Source organism: Alligator mississippiensis, chromosome 5, assembly GCF_030867095.1.
Source record: "Alligator mississippiensis isolate rAllMis1 chromosome 5, rAllMis1, whole genome shotgun sequence".
Lineage (NCBI taxonomy): Eukaryota > Metazoa > Chordata > Crocodylia > Alligatoridae > Alligator > Alligator mississippiensis.
The window spans coordinates 12017165-12041380 of NC_081828.1; the positions used below are offsets into that span (position 1 = coordinate 12017165).

A 24216-nucleotide genomic window follows, 5' to 3' on the forward strand; every position below is an offset into this window, starting at 1 on the left:
AAAACCATGCGGAGACATTACTGAGCAGTAATGCTGATTACGGTGCAGTCATTTAGTACTTGGTTATGCGAGTACTAAATGACTGCGCAGTAATAATTGCGCAGTCCGCCACTCATGTAGATGCAGCCGCTGACAGTGAACTGGCCTCAAGGTTTTTTTTCACCAAACATCCACTAAGAAATTCTAGAAATCAGATACCCCCAGTATTTTACCTAAGTAATCCATCAATAAAAACTTATTGCATTAAGTGCCTACTGAACAAGATTCAAGGAGGCCTGAATGCATATTCTCAACGTTGTCACGCACTTGCCATGTCCCTTTAAATATCTATATTTGGGAAGCTGGAGCAGTGCAATGAATAATGTTTTATTATTAGCTGAGAGATGTAAAATACACTGGCACTGTCACCCTGCTTGTTTGAAGGACACGCAGGGTCCTAAAGTAGTTTTGCACTCGATGCACATTCATTCTTAGATCCACTAGGTGGATTGATAAGCTAGTTTCATGTTCGCAACCTCTTGCATGTTCATTTTAAACCCTTAAGAGAAAGGTTTCAAATGTCTGATATTCAACAATCATGCACTTATTCCCTTCTGGGTACAGTTTTGAATGACTTCTGTGTTCTCTTGCAGCCCCAAAGCAGCCCCAAGACCATGACTGAGTAGGTTAATCAAAGGCAAGAAAGCAAGTACATAAATAAAAGATAAAAACTGATAAAAAGCCAGTACGGCAGTCTGTGTGTATGCTAGGGCCCATGTTTTCAGAAGTGTATTTCCCAACTGCGCGCACACATGCAGCATTTCATACAAATCTACTTTGCAAAGAAGCTCCCAGATACAAGATTTGGGCAATGGCACTGCCTAGGTTAGTTAGTACATGTCCTGGTTTGCACAGACACACGTGCATTTCAGGATAAGCAGGAAAAAATATTAGCCAAGAACAGACAAAAAGATGATCCAGGAGTTAGTGTGTAGTTTGTAGTGCAGTGTAGTGAAGTCTCTGGCTTCTTTACTATTCATTCCCTCTAGGAAGAGCACACACACCAACTGCAGATGCTTCCTCAGCCAGACGAAGGGTATTTGTAACCGAAAGCTTGCAAAGAAGAATTTTTCCAGCTATCTGAGTTGGTCTAATACAAGATATCAGATATACCCAAAGAGCCTTGCCTATCCAGGAGTCAGGGCACTTATGTAGGCCAAGGGAAGGGTGGTTCAGTTCCCTTTTCACCTCAAGTTTCCTGGGTGGGTCACTTAGCTTCTCCATTCTTCATTCATAAAAACCGGGTACCAGCACTTCTCTGTTTTCCCTGGCATACTCTGAGCCAGACCCTGAGGCAGTCAGATACTATAGTAGTGTGGACCCTAGAAGTACTGTGGATCAGCTATTCCATTCATGTAGTTAGGGGGCATTTAGCTATCTTGGCTCTTGTTGCCTGGGCATTGATGCTAACACTAGGCAGTAAAAGCAGATCAGAAAGCAGAATGAAAACTGAAAGGATTAGGATCAGAATTTCCTGACAGTGCAAATGCAATACTGGAACTGGGAAGCAGGAAACCCCCCACCGTTTCTCTGAAAATTAAGGCAGCAGTAGGTAGTGACGTCTGCTAAAAGCAGAGGTGTCACGAGGCGGTGGGAGCTCAGAGGAGGAGACTGGGTGGGGATAACAGTAATGTAAAAATGCATTACTCCCAGGGCAGACCAGTGTTAGCAGCAAAAGAAAATGATATCTCATGGCTAAAAGGAATGGGAAGGACAAGCGTGGGGTGGGCAAGGGGGCACCGGGGGAAAGGATACTATGTCGGTATAGCTATTTTAAGATCCTCTCCACTTTCAGAAGTGCTGGCAGCAGAGCAGTTGCCACAAACTGGATGCTTTAAGGGCAATACATTGTTTTTCTCCGGCCAGGGAACTTCCACTAATGTCTGTGGGAGCAGACTGTGGTCAGCATGTGACCCTACTCGAACAGCACAGGAGGACAGCATGTTCACTTGTCAGTCTACAGGTCAGGAGAAGGCAATGAGTGGTTTCTTTTCTGCCGCGGGTGGGGAGGTTTCTGTTCAGGGTGGTGGTCAGAAGGCGCTCCCAATGCCAAGCCATCTGTCCCACACGGCTGCATCCAGCCAAACCTGGGAAACTTGTTTTCTCTGAGAAATGAAAGGGCCGTATCTTATTTCCATGATGGGAATAGTTTTGACCTGACCTAAATCTACCTTCCATCAAACCCTTTTGAAAAATGGGACAAATTTAGGTGCACTTCTCTGAACAAAGCTAAGCCAAATTCCTGGTGTGTGGCTAGAGGCCTGCCTGGATGAACTTAGTAAGACTCTAAGCTAAGGCTAGGGACAGAAATTACAAATGTAAATGATTGGAAACTGGTTCAAATCTGTAACACACCAGAAGTTTAGTGCACGTACACTGCTTTCATAATGGCCAAAACCAGTTAAGACAAACCTGGATGGATGTAGTATCAGAATTAACTGATTTAGGTTAAATCCATTTACGAACTTCTGTCCGGTCTGTGCAGTTAGGCTGTGGGTAGGCATAGGAGAGGAAGAAAGATCTCTGAGCAGCGAAGCAAACAGAAAATGCTTGCCTTTTCTTTCCTTTTAATTGAAGCCTCATCACTAATACCAGTTAGCTAGGGGCTAACATACCGGACATGATCCCACTGAATCCCAATGTTATTAGCTAACTTGAACTTGAACCCAGTGCTTTTCTGCTTAAATGACTGTGCATGCTACCCTGGGGTTGCCAATACTAACACATGGCTCAGCTCACGCCACTCCTGGAATAGAGACAATATTCCATGACCTAGCTCTCCCCCGGCAGCCACAAGTAAAGAACAATGCTAAAGAGATTGCAATCAGTCCAACTGTGGGATAAAACTAATCAGAGCTGATTAGAATAACAGCCAAACTCAGTAATGACTGCCCAGTTCACATGAGGGAATGCAGGTCAGGGAAACACAAAAGAACTTCGTTAGTAGTGAGGAAGGAAGATCCTGTCACCCCGCGTTGTTGAATTTAAGGTTAGTAATCACTGTTGTTTCTCCTTAATTATGCTCAGTGATAGAAAACGGTCTCTGCCTTCTTTACTCTCAAGGAACAAGGGAAAACTGAGTTTTGGAAAGGGCTTGAAGAATATAATTCTCCTTTCAGCCCCAAGACAGAGAGTTAGGGCATCAACGCATCCTCTCCAAAGCCTTTACTTCCAGCTAATGCCTATAGTAGTGTTCAAGATGTTCCCCATCACCGAACACAGGAGTTAATATTTTCCTTTCGGCCCGGAGACAGGGCCATTAGGACATCTGCGCAGTCACTCCAAAGATACTATTCCAGGTTAAAGCAGCACCCGCTGAAATGAAGTGTTTTGCCTATCACTAAGGGCACGAATACTTTGACTCACATAACTCTGCATTTCATGGCCATTCCTTGGATCCTCACCTAATCCCACTTTATTGCTCCTGCAGTCTGGGTCATCAGTGTTCTTGGTTGTATATTCCACTTGAGCTGAAAAAGCCTTTATTCTTATAGTTCAACCCTAATATCAACCCTATCTGTTCTTCAAGGTTTTGCCCTTACGCTTTAAGTCTTCAGCGGGGCAACAAATCTTGACCGTTTCCAAACCAAAAAGTTGTGGGGGGAAGGGGGGAGCAGGGGGAAAGCCACAGAGCCGCATGCACAAAACTTCTGCATACTTCCTCTTAGTATAAATAAGCATTATAATGCCACTTAGCCAAGGAGAAGCAGATTGCTGGAGAGCAATTTCCCTTTGTAAACTGTTACACAAAGCAGTGATGTTAACTGCTTATTTATGGTGGGAAGACAACTCCCAAAATGTTAGCTATGAAACTGTGTTTCAGAATTAATCCAAGACCTTTCACTGAAGTGTGTCTTTCTGCTTAAAAGTACATGCTTCCCAGCATGAGGAATGTAACAAAAATACCCAACCCTCTAGTACTTGATATGTATTCACATTTTGTTAATGGGACAAATACTGATAACACTGGGCAACTCTGATACGTTATCATCCCAGTTGGATAAACATCTTCAGCATAAAACATTAGTTGACAACATGACCAGGGAAGCCAAGGACCGTAGCTTTTTTTCTCGCACCCAAATGAGCACCTAACACATCGAGTTGAAGCACACTGATGGAAACCTCACATTGCCAGCACTACAATGGATTTTTCTGAGGATTAGTGACAACCAGGGCTGTCAATCAAGCATCTTTTGAGAGCACTGATTCATCCAAGATTTTCCATTTTAGGTGTAACAAAATGTGAATATCTTCCAGAACTGATAAGACTCTCTTTTGTATGATTTCTCTACAGGGCACGTGTTTTTTCATGAGTTTGAAGCCTCCATTTAAGACCTACAAAAAACTAGAACTCTTGGTTTCATAATGATACCTTTTAGTAGACCAACTGGGAAATTGTAAGAAAACTCTCCTTTTCTGCAAGCTTTTGGGATCAAAGTCCCTTTGTCAGGCTCTGGGGAAAGTATAGATGGTATAAGATGGTAAAAAGTCCCTACAGGTAGGAAATAAACTTCATTTTTGCACAGAAGGAGCTGAAGATGGAAGGCTGTCCCTTTGGGTTCATGAGAGTGTCTTTGTGAGCTGTCCTGAGTAGCAATTTGATGTGTAGATCAGGTAGGATTTCTTCCCCGGAGGTGTCAGATGGCAGGCAGGGAGGTAACAAATCTTTCCTGTTGCTCTGCAATGAAGTTTAAAATCCAACACGGCTACCAAATACATGCCTGAAGCCTCCATTTAGGTTCTCTTGGCCAGATACAAAGCCAACAAATGGCCCAGACTTACTAAAAGGGAAATGTACAGATTATGTATTTTTGAGGATGTTGCCAATATGTGAGTTTAAAAATGAAAACAGAATTAAAGAGCAAGCCTGAGAATGATCTTAAATGAGAAACTTGCTTAATGTAAGATTTGAACACATACCGTGTTTGCTAATCACCAGTAGACAAAATTTTGTGTTGTCCACTCTGCCCCTATAAGCTGGTCCCAGGGCAGGTTTTAAAAAAAGGGCCCTGTGACTACTGACCACCTCCAACCTGCAGGAGATCACAGAATCATAGAAAATGAGGGTTGGAAGGGGCCTCTGGATGTCATCTAGTCCAACCTCCTGCTCAAAGCAGGACCTGCCCCAACTACATCATCCCAGCCAAGGCTTTGTCTACCCAGGTCTTAAAAACCTCCAAGGATGGAGAGTCCACCATCTCTCTGGATAACCTGCTCCAGTGCTTTGCTACCCTCCAAGTGAGAAAAGTCTTCCCATTAGCTAACCTAAACTTCCCTTAAAATGCAGCAAATTCCTTGTTCCCCTGGCTCCTGTCAACCCCTGAAGGGTGGTAACGAAAAGGATGGAGCTGGACTGTTCTCAATGATGGCAGATGACAGAATAAGGAGCAATGGTCTCAAGTTGCAGCCAGGGAAGTTTAGGTTAGATATTAGGAAAAACTTTCTCACTAGGAGGGTAGTAAAACACTGGAACAGGCTAGCCAGAGAAGTTGTGGAGTCTCCATCCTTGGAGGTTTTTAAGACCTGGCTAGACAAAGCCTTGGTTGGGATGATGTAGTTGGGGCTGGTCCTGCTCTGAGCAGGGGGTTGGACTAGATGTGACCTCCTGAGGGCCCTTCCAACCCTCATTTTGTCTGATTCCAATTTTCTATGAAGTCCTTCATCTTATTAGCAGCACTCAGCAGTGTGCTGAGTTTAGCAAACCAAACATTTGCTACACAGCTTTTTAAGAATCAAAGAGCAAATACTGTGTGTATGCGAAGATGATTCCTTGATGAGGCCCAATGAACTAATTAAACCCAGGACAAATTAAAAGAGGCAATCAGGATAAAGTTGGGAAAATACTTTGTAGCTCCAGTCACCCAATCAACTGGGTGAGAGAGTTTTTTTTTTCCTTGTAGATTAAAACAATATATGTAATATGTTTTTCCACTGTTATCAGCTTTTTGATTACAGCAGATTTTTCATCTGCTGGGTTGATAGATCTGCATTAAGCCACAGATGGCAAAAACCGCAGAGGAGAAGATCCCTGAACTTAGGGGCAGGAAGATGGGAAGGGTGAGAGGAAGGCCTGGCTTGACAAGAGAAGCACTGGCTTCTTCATGTCAGATACATACCGCCTACTACTGCCTCATCTCAAGTTTCCTTTTTTTCTTCTTCAATTTACATCAGTTCCATTAGCGTCATTTTGCCCCAGCTCCTAAGGGCATATCTATTGAACAGATGGTCAGACCGCAACTTTTCTCAGCCTTAAAAACCTCCGGGAATTCTGGGACAATCATCTTCCATTCAAAGGGATAAATGGAACCAGCCTGTTGTCGCACATTGGCTTGTTCTGCTCCAACCAAGGAGAGGCTGTTGTTGCCTTTCAGAGCACAGTGTTGGAGGATATATTCTGTACTGGCCAAGAGCCAATAGCCAGCTGCCAAAATGTTTTGTTTTCAGTCTCTTGTGGGCTGGGGGAGAGAGACAGACGTTGCAGAGTGCTGATAGCTGAAGTGCTTCCATATGAGGACAGGCATGGCTGGTGAAGAGAGACCAGAACTTGTCTGTAGTGATGTGCCAAGGCCACAATCTCACCCGGTCTCTGATACATCCCTACTGTCAGGTAACAACCTACGGTCAGGAGTCCTCCATCCCACTACACTTGCCAGCAGAGCCACATGAGCTCATTGCATCCTCCACAAGGGTCTAGAAGGAGGGTCAATCGAGCCAATGGCTAGGGCTCCACAAGGGTCAGTCGAGCCAATCCACAACTCCACACGGGTCAATCGAGCCAATGGCTAGGGCTCCACAAGGGTCAATTCAGCCAATGGCTAGGGCTCCACAAGGGTCAATCAAACCAATGGGTAGGGCTACACAAGGGTCAATTGAACCAATGGCTAGGGCTCCACAAGGGTCAATCGAACCAATGGCTAGGGCTCCACAAGGGTCAATCAAGCCAAACCACAACTTCACAAGGGTCAATCGAGCCAATGGCTAGGGCTATCCAGTTGTTTGTGACACTCACAGAATCACACCGAAGTAGGACTGGAAGAGACCTTGAGAGGTCATCTAGTCCAACCCAGATAACGCTTATCCAAACCAACCTATACAAATCCATTTTCTAACCTCACAGCAAGCCACTCAGTTATGAGTAGTGGCCAAAAACCATGCAGCTAGAAGAAAAAATATACGCCAGACAGTGGTGCCTATTCGTGAAAAATAGCAGGAAATTTATCACTTTCTCCAGTGTCCCGTGGGAGTGTTACATGCAAGATGCTGTTTCCAGACCTGCCTCTGCAAGGTCTGTCAGCCCATACCACGGGCCCAAGTTTCCACTGAACTGCAGCATGCCACCTTATTTCTAGCTTGCTGTGTAACTGCTGGCTTTGCAGAAAAAAAATGTGGCAAGCAGAAGTGACTGGGGTACCTCGTGAGTCAGGGGGGGCGGCACAATTTGGGGGTGGGCCTGGGGGTGGGCCAAAAGCCACATATGTGCTCCTATACTTCTGTGCCATGGCTTAGTGCCTGTCCCCCCCCCCCCCCCCAACATACCCCTAGCCCATGCAGCAAAAAACCTGCCTCGCGTCCTGAGCAGTACCAAGTTGGGGGCCAATCTCGGGGGTGGGGGGAGGCATGTGCCTCCCCTACCAGTCATCTACGCTGGCAAGGTTTGCTAGAAGGAATGCAATCTGCACAGTACGTTCTGCAAAAGAGCCCGAAGCCTTTAGTCAACTGCCACTGAAGTTAGTGAAGCAAAGGTCCCGAGAAGTGTTGAGCCCTCTCTTCTCCCACTGAGCTTGATGTCATCTAGTTCATCCCAGGAATCTGTCCACAGGACGGTTTTCTCTTAAGCATTTCAGAATTTGTCCCCATGTGTCTTAGTCAAGGGAAAGCAGCAGAACAGGTTTTGACCTATTTAAGGGTGCCTGTTACTCTTCTGTAGTATCAGGACTGGAAGAGGCCTATTACGAGGCGGGTGGAAACAACACTTGGAGTGACGAGACAGAACGCAGAAGGACACCGATCTTGCTGAATGCTCTGGCAGAAACAGCCGCCTGTTTAATTGGGGCCGCCAGTGTCCACAGTTTCCTGAAACGAAGCATGCAAGCCACTCCGAAGGCAGAGATGACTTAAGTGACTGACTGCAGACCCTTCGGGGGTTTTTTTTTAAAACCCACTGCAAGCAATGGCTTCCAAGAGCAATTTGGAAAGTTTTGCAAATCCACCATTAAGGGCTTAGATTTCTGTGAAACATCACTGCATTGGTTTTGGCACTGGGAATAACTCCCCTCCTGCCCATCGCACAGCCCCCCGCCACTACATAAGAGTCTTTAACTTTGTTCCCTTAATTAAAGCTGCCGCACTTCAGGGTATATAAATATAGATCACTGTTTGGGGGGAGGAGGAGGTCTACTAGGGTTGGGGGGGAATTACCTTTTCATAGAAGTAGTGATTTTTGGTTGGTGCATAAAACAAAACATTCATTCAGAAACACATGGTATGGGACTGTTGATATAATCCTGTATTTCTCTCTCTCTCTCACACACACACACACACACACACACACACACACTCTCTCTTCTATTAATGCATTAAACATAATCTTTTTTGAGAGGCGGGGAAATGCCCCATTTCTTTTACTTCACATATCCCTGCTATTCAGACTGCACTATTTTAACGCTGCTGAGAGGAAATGGCGTAAATGTTTTCGGAATAAATTCGAAATGTTTTGAGCAAAGAAAAAAGGAAAAAAAAAAAAAAAGAGGAAATAATTTAATGCAGCCCCCCAAACAGTCTGAAAGGCACAGTAATTAAATTACAGAAACTGCTTCCAGCCCAGGGGGGAATGCAAAAAAATTCCAGGGATTAAAAACCAGGAGGGAGCAGCGGTAATTTATCTTTTCAGAGGGCAAGTTAAAGGAGTGGGGTGGAAGTACTAGTCACAGATTTTAAAAAGTTTGTGTTTAATGTTTTTGTAAGTGCAGGGCCAGTTTTCTGGCTTCCAATCTAATGTTACAGGAGATATGGGGACCACAAATCTTTGAAAGTATCCAAAACCATTTTCCTAATTATTTTTTACACAAATCACTAACCAAATCCCCCTTCCAAAAAAGCTTACTGTAGTTCCACCCATAATTGACCTGTGCTAGGTCCTTTCATGAGCTCTATCAAGCATGCCTCCAGCAGTTAAAGGCAGGAAGCACCTTGGCACACTGCTCTATTCAACGGCTGAACACAGGAAGGGTAGAGCCATTTTTCATGGACAAAGGAAAACAAGACCAGCCCGCAGTTTTGGATCAGACTGAGTGTGCAGGCTAGTTCACCTGCTCTGCTTACAGATTTGGGCCCAAATGTGATACACAAAGCTGACTTTTGCTTACTGAAGCAACCATTTATACCTATTCATCAAGTGCAGAGATCAGGCTTCCTAATGTGACCTTTGTCTCCTGCCCATAAGCTATGTAGGTGCATTGTTCACTGAGCCCAAATGCCCACGGACTTTGGTGGGAGTTTATGGTGAGACAGGAAGCAATGCCCCAGCAATCTGCATGGCCAAAATCTGTGAAGCCAGAAAGAAAGTTCAGGAGTAACTAAACCAGTGTTAAAAAGTGAGAGTAATTTGGATTCTTTCCTCCTTCCTTTGACTCTAACAGGTTTTATGTATTCAGCCCCTGAAATCCTTCACAGCAATAAGAGTCATATATATACAGAGAGAGAGAGCAGGCAGATCGCTGCAAGTACAGGTGAGTTTTCCCCCCATGTGCAGTTCGAACAGAAAACTGAGAGATACTTACCACCAAATAAAGCATGGTATAGAGTGAGAAGGAGGCATGGCCAGAGAAAAAGGATTTCCTGTAAGGCAAAGAATGTGGATGAGTAATCCAGCCATTGAAATATTAGCTTGCACTTGTATACTACTGATGAAGGGGCAGGATGGTGACCTGCCTCTTCCGACCCCGTGGAAAGGAACCGATGCCGGGAACACCCTCATTTTCCTGCACAGACTACCCAGGCTATGGCTGATGGAGATGCATTTGTGGGGTTGCAGCTTCCCTCCCATTCAGTCGGGGCATATATTTTTAGCTGCATCGTAACCCTGCCCAAATAACCACTTAATAGAATAAGTGAGTAGCTGGGCAGGTTGTGTGAACTGCAATCCCTTTCCAAGCCCTTTCCCGAGGCAACTCAATTATGAACTATGTTATATGCAACTTAGACTGATAATATACCATCTGGTCCCACATGCCCAGGAGTCTTTAAAGAAACAAAGGTAAACACTTATCCACTCGCATTAAGTGCAAGTTGTGTAATACGCGCCAGCAAAAATCTAACTAAAATATCCAGTGAACTCACTGAAGACTTTGAAAAAGACATCTTATCCCTATTTACTTTCCAGGGCCATGAAATGTTCTCCACACACACAAAAGTACTAATTTGCCTGGTGCACAAAGCAAACCACTTACAATTTAATTTGGCCTTTATGGTAAATTCCCACATTGAGCAACAGGTCATGAAATAGCAGAGTAGGAGTAAATAGAAAGAAGAAGTATCATTCAGCAGAGTTCTGCTAAATAGGGAGCTGCCTGTCCAGGACCAGTCAAGTTATGGTCTTCCCAAACACGGGGGTTTTCGAATGACCCATTGCTGGCAGCGAATCCACGAGAAATACATTGAGGAACACCATTTTGGCAGACAGACATTTCCGCCCCGCTTTATTTGGCAAGAGAACAGCCCTCACCTGGCTTCCTGGACTTTGCTGTCGCTTCCTCTGCAGGTGTAGTTTTGAATGTAGTAACCTTTATTGCAGTCAGTTTCTGAATACTCTGGATCGCAAACTTCCAGGAAATGAGGTCGCAACCGTCCGACGGACACTTTGGCAATGTCTGTGAAGGACTGGCTGATGGCACAGCCAAAGGCAAAACATCCCACTTGTTTGTACAGAGCTGCCACATACGGGTTCGTGATGAAGGATCTTGACTTCTCCTTCAAGTAGCGGATCCGGTAAAACTCTCCTGTTATGATCTGAGGGAGAAAACAAACAAACAAAAAATTTAAAAAAAGGTTTAGAGGGCCATAAAAGTAATTTCCATGAACAGGCCTTGTGATGCAATTGTGCAACCGCACAAGACGATCAGATGGTAGGACAGATGAGCATTTCTCAAGAAAGAAACTGGAAGATCCTGAACTCATTTTTTCAGAGCTCCATTAATTACTGTAGGCTCGAAGCCAAATGCATATTAACACTTGAAGTGAGAAAATTTGGTTTCATACGCAAGGCGGGCATGTTACTGAAGGATACATATTTATCCATAAATCCCTCCTTCAAAGCAGGCTCAAGTAATATAAATATTGACAGGAGTCCAAGAATAATTTGCCCATCTGAAAGCTATTAGACGCCATGATATCTCAGAGATGTGATTCTATCTCAGGCTGCGTAAAAAGATGCGTTGGTGCATTTGTTTACAACCAAGAGCGTTGCAAAATGACGTGTTATTATAACCTCTTTCTTTTTTCTCCTCCAACAGCCTGCAGGTAAACAGGGACATGGCCAGGATACAAAGAAACTGGTCTAACCTCTTTCCTAGACTCTACCTACCCTATTTAAATGTGTGAGGTGAAGCAGTCATAACAGACCTGAAAACATTTGGCACCACTATGCCAGTGATTGGACAACGTAGTAGTATAAGCGCTACGGCTGCGACGCAAACAAATAGCAAGTAATTCCAGATGGAGAACGTTGCCTGAGAAGGGGTCAAGTCCGCAAGCTGAGCCGGAGCGAGACCTATGAACAACACTGCTCTTACTAACACCAAACCACGGTGGAGTCAAAAATATCCAAGCGCCCCGTTCACCTTGCGTGTGCGTGTGTATGCATCCGTAATGACATGCCTTGCTCCTATGTGGTTGCAGTGGAAAGGAAGCTGCTACGCATAACAGCAAGGGAAATAACACAGCAGTGTAGCAGTACAGCTCTTTTAAGACATTTCCAGCTGCTTGGTTTCCTTTACACATGAATGATATGCAGCTCGGTCAAACCAGCTCCCCCGCGCTCCACTGGAGACTTCGTATGATGTCCACAGGATCACAGATGGTAGAGACCCCCGGGACACTGTTCTGACCTTCTGTAACCTACTACAGGTTTTTCCCTACATTTATAGTATTTTGCTTTACTGATTTTGGTTCTCTTGAGCAATAGGATTCCCACCATATTAAGGGACGCCCCTACACAAGATGTAGAATCGGGGGGCGGCACGCTCTGTGACATCGCCGCTATTGCGCAGTAGCAATGAGCTCCTGAGCGGTCGGGTCGGAAACAACCTGTGCAGCGCCGGGACTGCGCAGCACCGGCATTTACTGCGCAGCCATTTAGCACTTGCTTTAGCTAAAGCACATGCTAGATGACTAGATGCTAGATGGCGCACATGTAGGTAGACATGGCCAAGTAGGAGGCTGTTGTACAGCCTGATCGTCCTCTAATCTTTTACCTAAATTTCCCATTTCTCTCTATCCCTTCCACAATTCGAGGCCAATAATTCCTGGAATGCTATTACTGAATTGGAGTGGCTCATAAAAGAAAATGTGAAGCACTGCAGATTTTTTTTTAATATATTTTCATATCTTAAAAAAAAAAAAAAAAAAAAAGTAAAGGGCCAGATTTGCAACGTTTTCAGAATCTTGCCTAAAATTTGCAGTGACCAGACCCAATTTAAATCAAACTATGCTTCTTATAAACACATGCTATTTCTGGAAATGTCAGCGGTCCTTGTAGTTATTAAGCAGCAAATTACGTATTTCTTGTGCCACTTGAAGGGGGAGTGTTGCAGATTTGACAATGTTGCCATAAATCACAGTTATGAACCAGAGGGCCTGGCTTCTTGTAATCCTAACTCCTAAAAGGCAGTTTAATGAAAATCAGGCTGTGAAATGAAGTCCAAATGTCTCACCTCTCCAAAAGAGGCAAAGGCTTAAATTGTTCTCCGTCACGTTACGCACCTAGTTTTTGAGCCCCAGATTTACAACTTTAGGATTTTATTCATTACTTTAAATGTTTTTATACCTGAGTAATAAAGTGAGGTTTTTCTTTTCCTCCCTTCCTCCCCCTTCCTTTCTAGTCAGCAGCATTGTGATATGTAAATTTAACTGTCAGGAAGAATGCCTTCATGTTAATCCCTTTCTGAAACAGCCAGCAATATTTTTCACAGCGTGGCAGCCTGCCAAATGCACGGAGGAGAGCACTCTCCCCTTCTTACCTTTTTAAAAAGCTTGGCACAACATTTGGAAACTAATAAACTGGAAAAGTATTGCAATTAGACTAAGAGGGGATGAAATTGTATCATTGTTTGAACTCTCTGGTACTGCGGCTTGCAAAAACAACGGTTGACCTAAAGCAGTTGAAATGATAGCTAAGCGGGCTTAATCAAAAGGAAGCTAAATAATAAGCATAACGAGAGCTTATAGCGCCGTGTTTCTTAGAGAAATACATCAGGGCCATTGAACTGCTATCAAGAGTTTAAAAGGCACAGGCCCACTATGCACACAAAATGAACGTGAAGTTCCCTATGGCCTTGACCGATGGATGTCTAGGGGCTTTCAGCTAACCTGTTCCAGCATCACTTGTAATCCCTGGAGAATGGCTGTCTACAAGGTGGTTTGTCTACATTTTGGACTGTCTTCAAATGCAGGCTGTGAGCCAGGAAGGGCGCTTGCAGGAGGCCTGAAGAAATGCCCGAGAAACGAGCAGAACACAATTCATTTGTGTCTCCCAAGGACATAGATGATTTCTCATTGCCTTTTGGAGTCAGCTCCTCTCTCTACTTCAAAATCTCTCCGTGTTTGCTCATTTGTCTGAAAACGAGTGGTTGGAGGATTCCCTGCAGGCTTTGTGGGCACTCAGGAATCTGGTTTTCCCCCAAACAGGCAAAGAAACAGCCTGTGGGCTGTGCCACTGTCAAAGTGAAGGTGTGCACGCTGCAACCGCATTGCAGAAGGACGTGTGGCCCCAGCGGCTGGCTGCCACTTTCTCTGAGTGCCGGGCATGTATCACTATGCAGGGAAAAGCTGCCAGGCTCACAACTAGTAGCCACGGGTGAGAGAAAGCAAATTGAATTAAGGATGACATACGACACCAGCGGATGTCCCTTTACTCTCAGAGTTCACAAATGGATCCCCTTAAACCTTAGGCTCCTGCCCTGAGAAAGACATGTGACTGTTTTAAACGGGGACCAACAAAGTCCAGGGATTAATATTTTCTCTCACTGTTGGTGGTCTTGGTAATTGCACAGATGTAGCAGATTGTAAATTGGAGACTTCGGTCCCCCACTAACACACTGCTGGGCAGTCATGACCCCTCCTCACTTAGTTAAAATCATGGCTGAACCTTAATGAGAAGCTAAAATAGGGCAAACTTGTTTTTTGGCAGTGCTGTCCCTGATAAAGAGGGACTTAGGAAACTAATTCAGCACAGATGTGCGCAAACTGAAACTTCATCCTGGAAAAACAAGTCTTAAAGATATTGAGCTGCTCTTCGGACTGGTGTCTCCACCAAGTCATTTGCATGCGGGGTACAGCGAGTTTCTCAGTGTGAATTTTTGGAAGCAGGCAAGAAAGTAAGGCAGTAGTCGCAAACAAATATATAACTTCAAGGAACGCTTACGCACACTTTTTGAGCTGCGCTGTGCAAGTTTTGTATGCCGTTATCATCCATTATCCAGTTACCCTGGTAATTACTCTTTTGGGATCCTTCTATTCAGTTCTGTCTCCAACACACTGTTTTCCATGTCTAACCTAATGGGGGTATTTCACATTTTAATATAAAGCATCTGGTTATCTCCATGTATATTTTTTATAATATAACTGAGCTAGGAAAATCAGTCCGGTTGGGTTGTTTCCAAAAGCTGTCAAGATCTGTCAAGGACCTGGGATTGGGCCTGAACAACACAGTGATCGATCAGGGGACTCGGGAACCGGAATAAAGTGCCCTTCACCTCTAGGTCAGTGGTTCATAGGTGAGCTTAGCTGGAAATAACTGATAGTTGTTACCATTCAAGGACAGTTTGAGTAGCCTAGGAGAAAAATGCTTGTGGTCACTCGATCTCAGGAGGTATAATGCATCCTTGTTGAGAGGGCTACCACAAAGCTTGCCCACCACTCAAGGCATGGTTTTGATGGCCCTATACTGCATAGTCTTTGTGATATCCTCCACACGGGATGAATTTTATTCCTGGTGAACAACTGCCCCAGTCTCGTGAGCAGCCAGGACAGAAAGGTCAAGACCTGAACAGGAATGAATGAGTTTCTCACTTATCCTGGGAGTCCCTCAATAACTGGCTGGAGGCTCACAGGTTGGTATGTGGGGACATGCTTGCATTATCACTGTGTTTGCCATGGCTACTATAGGGATAAAGGAAAATCCCTGAGTTTCCAAGAGGTTCAAAGAAAGCATTTTCTCCAAAAGGAAAAGCACTCAGTGGAGGTCTAGGAGCAGAAACCCTAGGGGCAAACTAGTATCTCAGAGGCTGTATCAGGGATAACTTCAAGGTCAGAATTTGGCACCCAGTCAGTAAATATGTAGGCACTGAAAACAAATGCGGATCCCCCTATGTCCTGCAAGAGCCAAAGGTCTTAGCCTTTGAAGTTTACTTAACAAGAACTCGGGGCATCTTCAGACCACTCAAAACATAACCTGGACCTTTCGCTCTGGACTAAAGACTGTACCAGTGACACCCTTTGAAGAAAAAAGGTCAGTGGGGGCGGGAGCGGGGAGGTGGGTTTGCTTACTCTTCCAAATTCCTCCTTCTCAGACCCCCTCGACTCTAGTCATGGCTTTGAAAGGCAAACATTTCAACCGAAAGGAGAGAAATCAGTGCTTTGTGGATTTGGAAGGAATTCATATTATGCTACAGTAATTCTGGTATCTGGGTTACATCTGAAAAGGAGGTCGGAATGACTTGAATTTTCCATATATTCTGCCATAGCGAGGAATCTGTTTCTTCCATCACTTGTTAGCCATTTATACCGCTCAACAGCAAACAGCTGCACGTTTCTATTTTCCTTACCAAGTTACTTTTGTTGTGGGTGCCGGGAAACCTATACAGAAAACATCTATTTCTGTCCGGGCTACTTCTGGGGTTTTTTTTCCCCCTAACTGACCTGTCATTTCATGTTAGAAAACTTATGGATTAAATAGTCAGTTGATTATATTTCCAGTTTTGGTTCCAGCTCCCGTCTTTGCCACTGGCTTACTGCTGATCAGAAGCAGATTCTGTGTGGAGCCGACATGATGGTATGTCAGGCAGTAATGTGAAAATGAGAGGGTTTCTCATTTTATTTTATGGCTTTTCCAAACTCGGGGGTAATTCACCTGCAGGGTAAAATTCCTTCATGTTTACTGATTTTTCACTTTTTTTTTCCCTGAGCAAACAAACAGCAAGTAGTTGCTGAAGGCTTTTTTGCACGTGGCCGAATGAATCCACTGGATAGGCAAATAATGGTTGAAATCTGGCTTCGTGTACTCTCTAGCTGCAGGAAACCTGATAGTGTTCTAGGAAATGAAGAGAAGAAAGCCAAAGGATGAGTTGGAAAAGGAATCAGCCACCTGTTTGGCGGACCAAACAAAACAGATATCCTTGACCCATGTCCCTGTGAGTACCCCTTGGCATGAGAGGGAATGCCACTGAGAGGGCCTGAGCTATAATTTACAAAGCAGATGACAGCACAGCACTGCTGAAAGGCTCAGATGGACTTTCAAAGGTTTCTCCCAAAAGAAAAATCTTACAAGGCAAACTTCTTCCTGCAAGGGTCAGTGCAAGAGACTAAGCTGGGATGCTCTGCCAGGTCCTTCCCTTACGGCTTGCAAAGTCCTGGGGAGGATTCACCAGATTCATTAATGTGACAATGGCAGAGGGGCTGTGACTGCCAGGGTCCCAATTCCCCTATGGAAATGACCTCGGAGTACAAGGAACGGCCAATTCATGTGAACAACTGCTTGCACAACCAGGGTGGGTGCGAGGCGATGGTGTGAACCTATAGGCATCATTCCATCCTAAGAGCAACAGCCGCTTTGTTGCTTCTAAGACAAAGGAGAAGCAAGGGAGCCTAACTTCATTTCTGTCCTTTTAACTTCCCCACCTGCTTTAGCTGGCAGAACCAGGAGAACAACAATACCCTCAGGGAAACACCTGAGGACTGCCTGCAGCAAGTGTAAGGGAAACTTTGTGACTTTTCATAAATGCTGGTGGATTTCCAATCCAGATAAAAATGCCTAAATCAAATGAAGGACCAGATTTTCCATTCTGTGCTCTGTGCCAGACCAAGGGGAGGTTGTGGGAAGAAGGCAGTTCAAAGCAAACTCTGACCCCACCCCTAGACCTGAGGGAGCTTGAGCCTGGCACCCAGGTAAATCAAAGCAGCCTCAGCACTGCTTTAATTAATGCCGGCAGCAATGAATCCTTGGGAGTCCTTGTTGCAGCTGGGGGTGCAAAGACTTCTGCCCCTGCCCACATCCCTCTGCGATGAGAGTGGGAAAGATTAAGAGGATGGCATAAACCTAGGTCCATGCCAGCTTGTGCCCCACATCCAAGTTATCCCCATTGGTATCATGATAATGGAGCCAAAGGGCAGGAGAAGGGGTCAGGGATCTGCCACATTCAGAGGAGTTCTTTTATTTCAGTGAAAAGTGGAACTTCACTTCCCGGTGGCGGTAGAGAAGCCTGTTGAAATTCAGTAATATTTCATCGGGGTGATATCAGGTTGTCAGACCCCCCTGGGATCTGCTTGGGCCACTATGTTTTCATTAAACAAAGTATGGATGCAAGACGGCGCCACGCGGCTGACTCTGCCAGGGCTGTGCTTGGCCCATCAGCTGAACCAAAATGTGCTCACACAAAGTGTAATCCCTCAGCACAACAGTGGGAAATTTGATATGAAAAAAGAAATCAAAAGGGATTGAAAAGGTGAGACAAGATCGCAGCCATAGAAATAGCTGTTTCTTTTGGTTAAAAACCTGGGTAAACCTTTCCCAACCCCCCGTAGGTTTAAATTGCCCTTTAATATATGTACAGTTTACTAGGTGTTAAAACCTAATGCTACCTCTGAAACTTTTCCATGCAGTGGTTGCCTGCAAAAGCACAGCCTGCTTTTTCTAAAAAAAAAACAACTGCGTGAAATATGGAATAGGTAAATACCACAGGAATTACTCGAATTTGGATGAGACATGCCAACTCTGTATTGACACTGAATCGTTTGCTTCTATAGTGCATACTTACTGGAAGGTGAGCTAGATCTTAAGCTGGGGAGTTTCTAAGTCTTGCCCAAGCAGTCTTTGTTACTCGTTTATAAGCTTCAGAAGTCATCTTAAGTCTTTCCACTGTCAGTTTTCGTTTGCACGTTTGCCGAGTCTCGCTCGCGATGAACGGCACAGGACATTTACACCTCATGGCGAGTGCAATACGCATCCCTACAACTAAGCTCCCCCACATTGCCGATCCGGCGTGGAGAAGATGGCCTGCACCGGGACCACAGCCCGGGTCTCTACGGTTCCAGTCCATTTCCTGTTCAAGTCAACAGGAGCATCCCCACTGACTTCAATAAGAGCTGCACCAGACGTCACGGCTGCTCGAGTCTTTGCTTCGATGGTCCGTATGCATGGCTGTGCTTATCTGCAGACTGTTTTTGCAAGCCCGAGACATTTTGTACAAATTCGGCTAATCCGCTACTAATTACCCCGCTGATTATTAACTACCGATGAATTTCACAAAAATCAATCGATCAATCAATCCACCAGTGTGTCTTCAATAACAATGGATTTTACATCCGAACAGCTGACCTCGAGGTGAAAGGCTCCCTCTCCTATTACCAATCCCTTAAGCCATCCTTTCATGTTATTGGGGGCGCAGGATTTTTCACTTGTTCAAAGCAAAGTCCTAATTCTGCATCCTCACCAAGGACTTCCGAAGGAGAGATTTTCTGGCGCAGCTCTTTTGTGTGGGCTGCCTGAGCTATTTGCAACCAAGTGCTAACAGTATTCAATTAAGGATTAAGTCGGCTTGTAGGACAAGACGAGGATGCTACAGCATCAAAACAGTTGTACGGATTCATTTTACTTACAGCAAGGATGGTAATGAGAATGCCTGCAGCGCAGAGCACAGCGTCGTTAATCGTCTCGCCTGTTTTCAAGGGGTACTTGATGCTCTCGTCGTTACAGTAGAACCCCCGCTTATACGGTGGAATCGTGCTGGTTTCAATGATCAGGAAGGGCAAGCCAGCTAATCGGGGGAGAAGAAAATAAAAGAGAAAAGAAAAAAACCCAGCATCAGTAACATGGAGAAATATGAATGAGCTGAGCAAAAAGAACCCGAGGAAAACAACGCAGCACAGCACTGATGTTGCTTTTCTGATCCGTTTCCAATGTTAGGAATTATTTTTACTAAGTTTCTCCCGGGATAACCTATGGATATTAGATGCACATGCTGCCTAGTCCCAGTTAAGTCTTGCACATTGCAAATATTAACTTACAGGAATGAATGCCAACAGCATCTCCCACACCCTGCCAGAAGCAATGGAAAGGAATGTGATGCTATTCTCTACAGAGGGCTTGATGCTATAAATACTACACCAAAATGTCTTTCTCTCGTGACATGCTGCAGGAGGAGTTACTGTATAAGCAAGCAGGGAAATATCAGGATATGGTAAGCTCAATCTATACTACCTTTGATACTATATTAAAAAAAAAAAACCAAGCTGTTTTAACATGGTCTGTATTTATTTGTATCTAAGCAGGTTTCCAATACAAGCTTGCTGGCTGGTAGGAGAAGGTACATATATAGACATCCACAGAGCTATCTTTCCTTATTCTGAACGCTAACTGGACCAGCCACAATGGCCGGTGAAACCACATCCGTTTCAATCTAGCTCTTAACAAGTGTGGACCACGTGAAATCTGTTTTTGAGCACTGTTTGTAACCTAGGGGATAAAAGACATCCATTTCCACATCTTCACCCCGGGTGCATAGTACAGGCAACCCCCACTTAACGCTGTTTCCCTTAGCGCTATTTCACTGTAAGCCTCATTTGTAATTGATACCTGGCTCCACTTAGCGCTCAGTGAGTTTCGTTATAACGCTCGCGGTCGCCATGTTGGGTCGTCAAAAACTTTCGGTTTCGCTTAACGCTCATTTTGCTTAGCGCTCGGGTTTTCAGGAACCAATTAAGAGCGCTAAGTGGGGGTTGCCTGTACATCCCATCACAACCAAAGAGAAACTGGTTGTGACACAAGCCAACAAAAGAAAGGTCACTGCAGTTGTTCCACGTGTATAAGGCAACCGTTGCCACGATATTATAATACTATTTGAGAAAAATGTAGCAGTCTCTCAAAGTTAAGAGTAGGGGACTGGATATCCAAGTCCACTATATGATCGTGGGCAAGGCGGTTAAGGCTCTATGTGCCTCAGTTTCTCCATGTGTTTTGCCACTGACTTAAATAATGGCACATCTGATGCAAAAGGCTCCTCAGACTCTCTAATTCTTACAACTGGTCTGGACAGATGAACAACGACGTTGTGTTCAGCGCTGGGGCAGGATTTTACTGGGCACGCATGCAGGTGAGCAAATTCATCATACCTGTTCCAGCGCACCTCTCCTGCACTAAGTGAAACCAAACTACAGTGAATTACCCCTGAATGAAAGTGGTAGTGAAATACTGCCGTTTAGCTGTATTCAATGGATAGATGAAACGGTAACAGCAGACTCATGCCCCACCTGCTTTCCAACATCTGATATGCCTATGCCCAAAGACATTCACAATCTACATTTACAGGGAAAACGTTGCCCATCTGTGAACTGCAGCCCAGTTGAGACAAAACCAAAACAGTCTTAACAGTGTACAGCCACACTACACAACGGGCTAGTAGAAACCCCTCAACTACTTCTGCCTGAAACTACAGGGGGAACTCATTTAGTTAAGAAAATGTCATTACCCCAGGCGGCATTTGGTCACAACACCATGAATAACACCTATACTGTTGCAACAAGGGTCACAGGATATTTATTAACCACTAAAAGGGTTAAGAGTCTGTGGTTTGTGTTTACACTTGCCACTTTTAAAAGATCGGATTTGTTTCTTTGAAATTAAGAAACGTCGCTCATTGGTTTTGACTTGATTTGCCCAGAGCAAATTTTTACAGTTGTCATAAACAACTATGCTGTTAATTAGCCCAGACAGACAAAATTAAAGTGTCGTTCTAAAAATGTTTTCCATTTGCGTGTAAATAACGTATTTATTTTTTGTAAACCGTTTTGAAGTCCCTTCATCTCGTTTTAACAGATTTGCCTAATCTATAGGTATGACTTTTTTTTCTGATAGCCTCAAAGAGAAGCAACCTGTCACGTGAAACATGTAACTCTGTTCTGTACGCACACATACAGAAATAAGGCTGAACTGTCTTCTCAGTCGCAAGGCTATAACGGAGACCATAAATTAACATACTGTTTCAAAATATCAAGCACAATTTTCTCTAAAAATACTGGAAGCTGGTGAGAGTAAACACACAGATTCAGGCTCTGTAAAATGGACAATCTGTTTTGCTCCAGCTCATCTTCATTCCACTACCTAAACGTTTTGAAACCCAGCCAACTTGGCCCTGAAACATCTCTCTTAAGCCAGCAATATGATATTAATAGGCTACTTGAAAAATCCTTAGTTTCCCAATGAAAAATTGCAACAGCAAAGCTAATGCTGCTCGGTGCGATCCAGTTTCATACCCACTTGAAGCGCCCGTAACAACAGTTGAACACTTGGGGAGTAGACATACCATAGTTACGTGGCTTATTGTTATTTTTCCAGTTCCTCTTTTTAATAGCTTTCACATGACAGGTCTGTAAAACACATGTTCCCACAGACAATAAAATAGATCTGAAAGCTTAAAACTGACTTAAAAAAAAAAAAAAGAAAAAGGACAATGGTGTTCCTGTGCATTATGTGAACCCTGGAATAATAAAGATTTGTTTTTCCTTCATTCATTGAACAGCATGGGGTAGTATTTCCGCGTTTCAATTATATGTATGATTGCCACAGCTATAATAAGAGCATGACTGGCCTATACTGTGTATGTTTTCTTAAAATGCACATAGGCATAGTTTAGAAAAGCTAATGGTTTTGTTTTCTCTCCTACAAACTTGTGGTTTAGCGGGATATTGCCAATCGAGTCTTGACATTTTTCCAGTCGAACAGTAACCTCAGATCCCCCCCTCGCCTCTTTTTTTTTTGAGATTAGAAACATAAACATATCCTCAATAGTTGAACGGATACTGCTTAGAAGACATAACATACCCTGGGGTTAGAGGCTGCTCTTTCAACTGTAATTATCCAAGTGACAGAAGACACTCTTCTTGTACTGAAGAGAGTGGCTGCCAGATACCAGGCTAAAGATAGCTCTTCTTCCAAGAGGTTATCTCTCAGTCACTTAGACAATCTGTGCTCAGTGTCATCACCGACGCTTTCTGGAACCGACTCACTTTCTGATGACGGTTAAGTACTGAGGTTACAACCCAGGGCAGCTTGTACTGGTGCCAGCAGCCACCCAAGAATGGGTTTTGCCGAAGAAATGAAAATCTAGAAGAACACAGAAAATGAAGAGAAGGGAAAGGCCCCTTTAGGATCCCTTAGGAAGACGTTATAGGGTATCATCTTATTTTGGCAGAAAGTTGAACCCCAGATCCCTTCCGTCTCCCTGCCAAGCCCAGAACCACTGCCAGGTCCTGCCCACTCAGTCCCAGCTCTGCTCATGCCCAAACCCAGCAACCAAGATGGCTTAGAGAGGTCCTGAGCGCAGGCTCCATTTCTCCATCCTGATGCCAATATAAAGAAAACGAAAGGCAAGCCCAAATCTTGAACTTGGGAGGTTTGCACAGATGCTTTCACCTGCACAACAATGAATCTGAGAACTGAATCTGAGATCTGGCCATCCTCCTAAGGCAACTACATTATCAAATCACTCACCACCCCTGCTTCACATTCCTATATGATAAGTCCAGCAGTCCTCAGAGTAACAAAAGCAAAGGGCGCAGCTAGTAGAAAACAGTTATGAGAAAAGAATACACATTAAAGCAGCGGCGGGCAATTATTTTGGGCAGAGGGCCACTTACTGAGTTTTGGCAAGCCATTGAGGGCTGCATGACAGGCAGCCAGGGGCAGATACGTATTGATTTCAGAAATTTTTTAGGGCCCCCCACAGGCAGGATAGAATGGCCTGGCAGCCCGCATCCAGCCCGCGGGCCACATTTTGCCCACCCCTGCATTAAAGTGACTGGTTATTCTATGCAGCAGGCAGAACAACCCAGAAAGCAGAAAATTATAGCCAGGGAGTGGGTCACTCTACCCAAAGGCCAACTCTGACAAGTGCTTCCATCCATTAATTGAGTTTACTATGCTTTTAGTTCCACTGGACATCCTGAGTCCATGCATCTTTCCTCTATTACTCCTGCAGCAGAAAGGGATCATGGTCTCATTGATGCTAACAGCTTCTTCCTGGATGCCTAGTTCATGGTACATAGACCATATTTAAAGGCCTCGAGGCAACGTGACTTCACTAGTGGATGAGCACTTTGTTCCTCAATTGGTCCGTACAATGCCCTTATATGACAGGGAATGCCGCTATCCCGCACAGAACGTCAAATCTGAACCACAGAGAGTTTGTACAACAGATTTCTGGACGAGCTGGGAAATTCAGCCAGTTCTCAAGATTCTTAGTTCAAAACGTTAACTGCAAGAGCATCCTAACCTGTGAAGGGTGTTTTTATCCCCAGATGTACAAAAAGGGTTGCTAAAGTGACAAGGCAACGCTGAATTCTCAGTGCTATACCCTTGATTTAGATACGCAGTGACACGGGGCAGTCCAGCGGGTGGCTCACAAGGGGTTGTTGCAGCCTGCAGGGCTTGTCAGTGAAGCTGTTGGAGCTGCTACGTCGGTGGGCCTCCAGAAACCAGGGAGTGAAAGCCACTCCTCACCCCTGCAGACCTTTGCCCAATGCTGAATTTGGGGTCTTCGGTCACCACTGGGAACTCAAATCAGCAGCGGATAAGCCCTGTGATCTGGAGCTGGCCTGCAGAGCCAAATGGACAGCCCTGTGATCTTTTGCTCCAGACCACAAGCAGAAAAGAAACCTCTTTGAAGCCAGAATCTGCACTTCTGAAATCAG

General features: G+C 44.6%; 1 protein-coding gene across 1 annotated transcript in view; it reads right to left on the minus strand.

Annotated features, from left to right (window-relative positions):
- PLPP3 (phospholipid phosphatase 3) overlaps positions 1 to 24216 on the minus strand; it is a 70313-nt gene that overhangs the window by 13000 nt on the left and 33097 nt on the right. The window contains exons 2-4 of the mRNA XM_006275323.4: positions 19129 to 19286; positions 10763 to 11046; positions 9819 to 9876 (exon numbers count right to left, since the gene is read on the minus strand). Coding sequence (XP_006275385.1) covers positions 9819 to 9876; positions 10763 to 11046; positions 19129 to 19286 — 500 coding nt within the window. The remainder of the gene's footprint in view (positions 1 to 9818; positions 9877 to 10762; positions 11047 to 19128; positions 19287 to 24216) is intronic.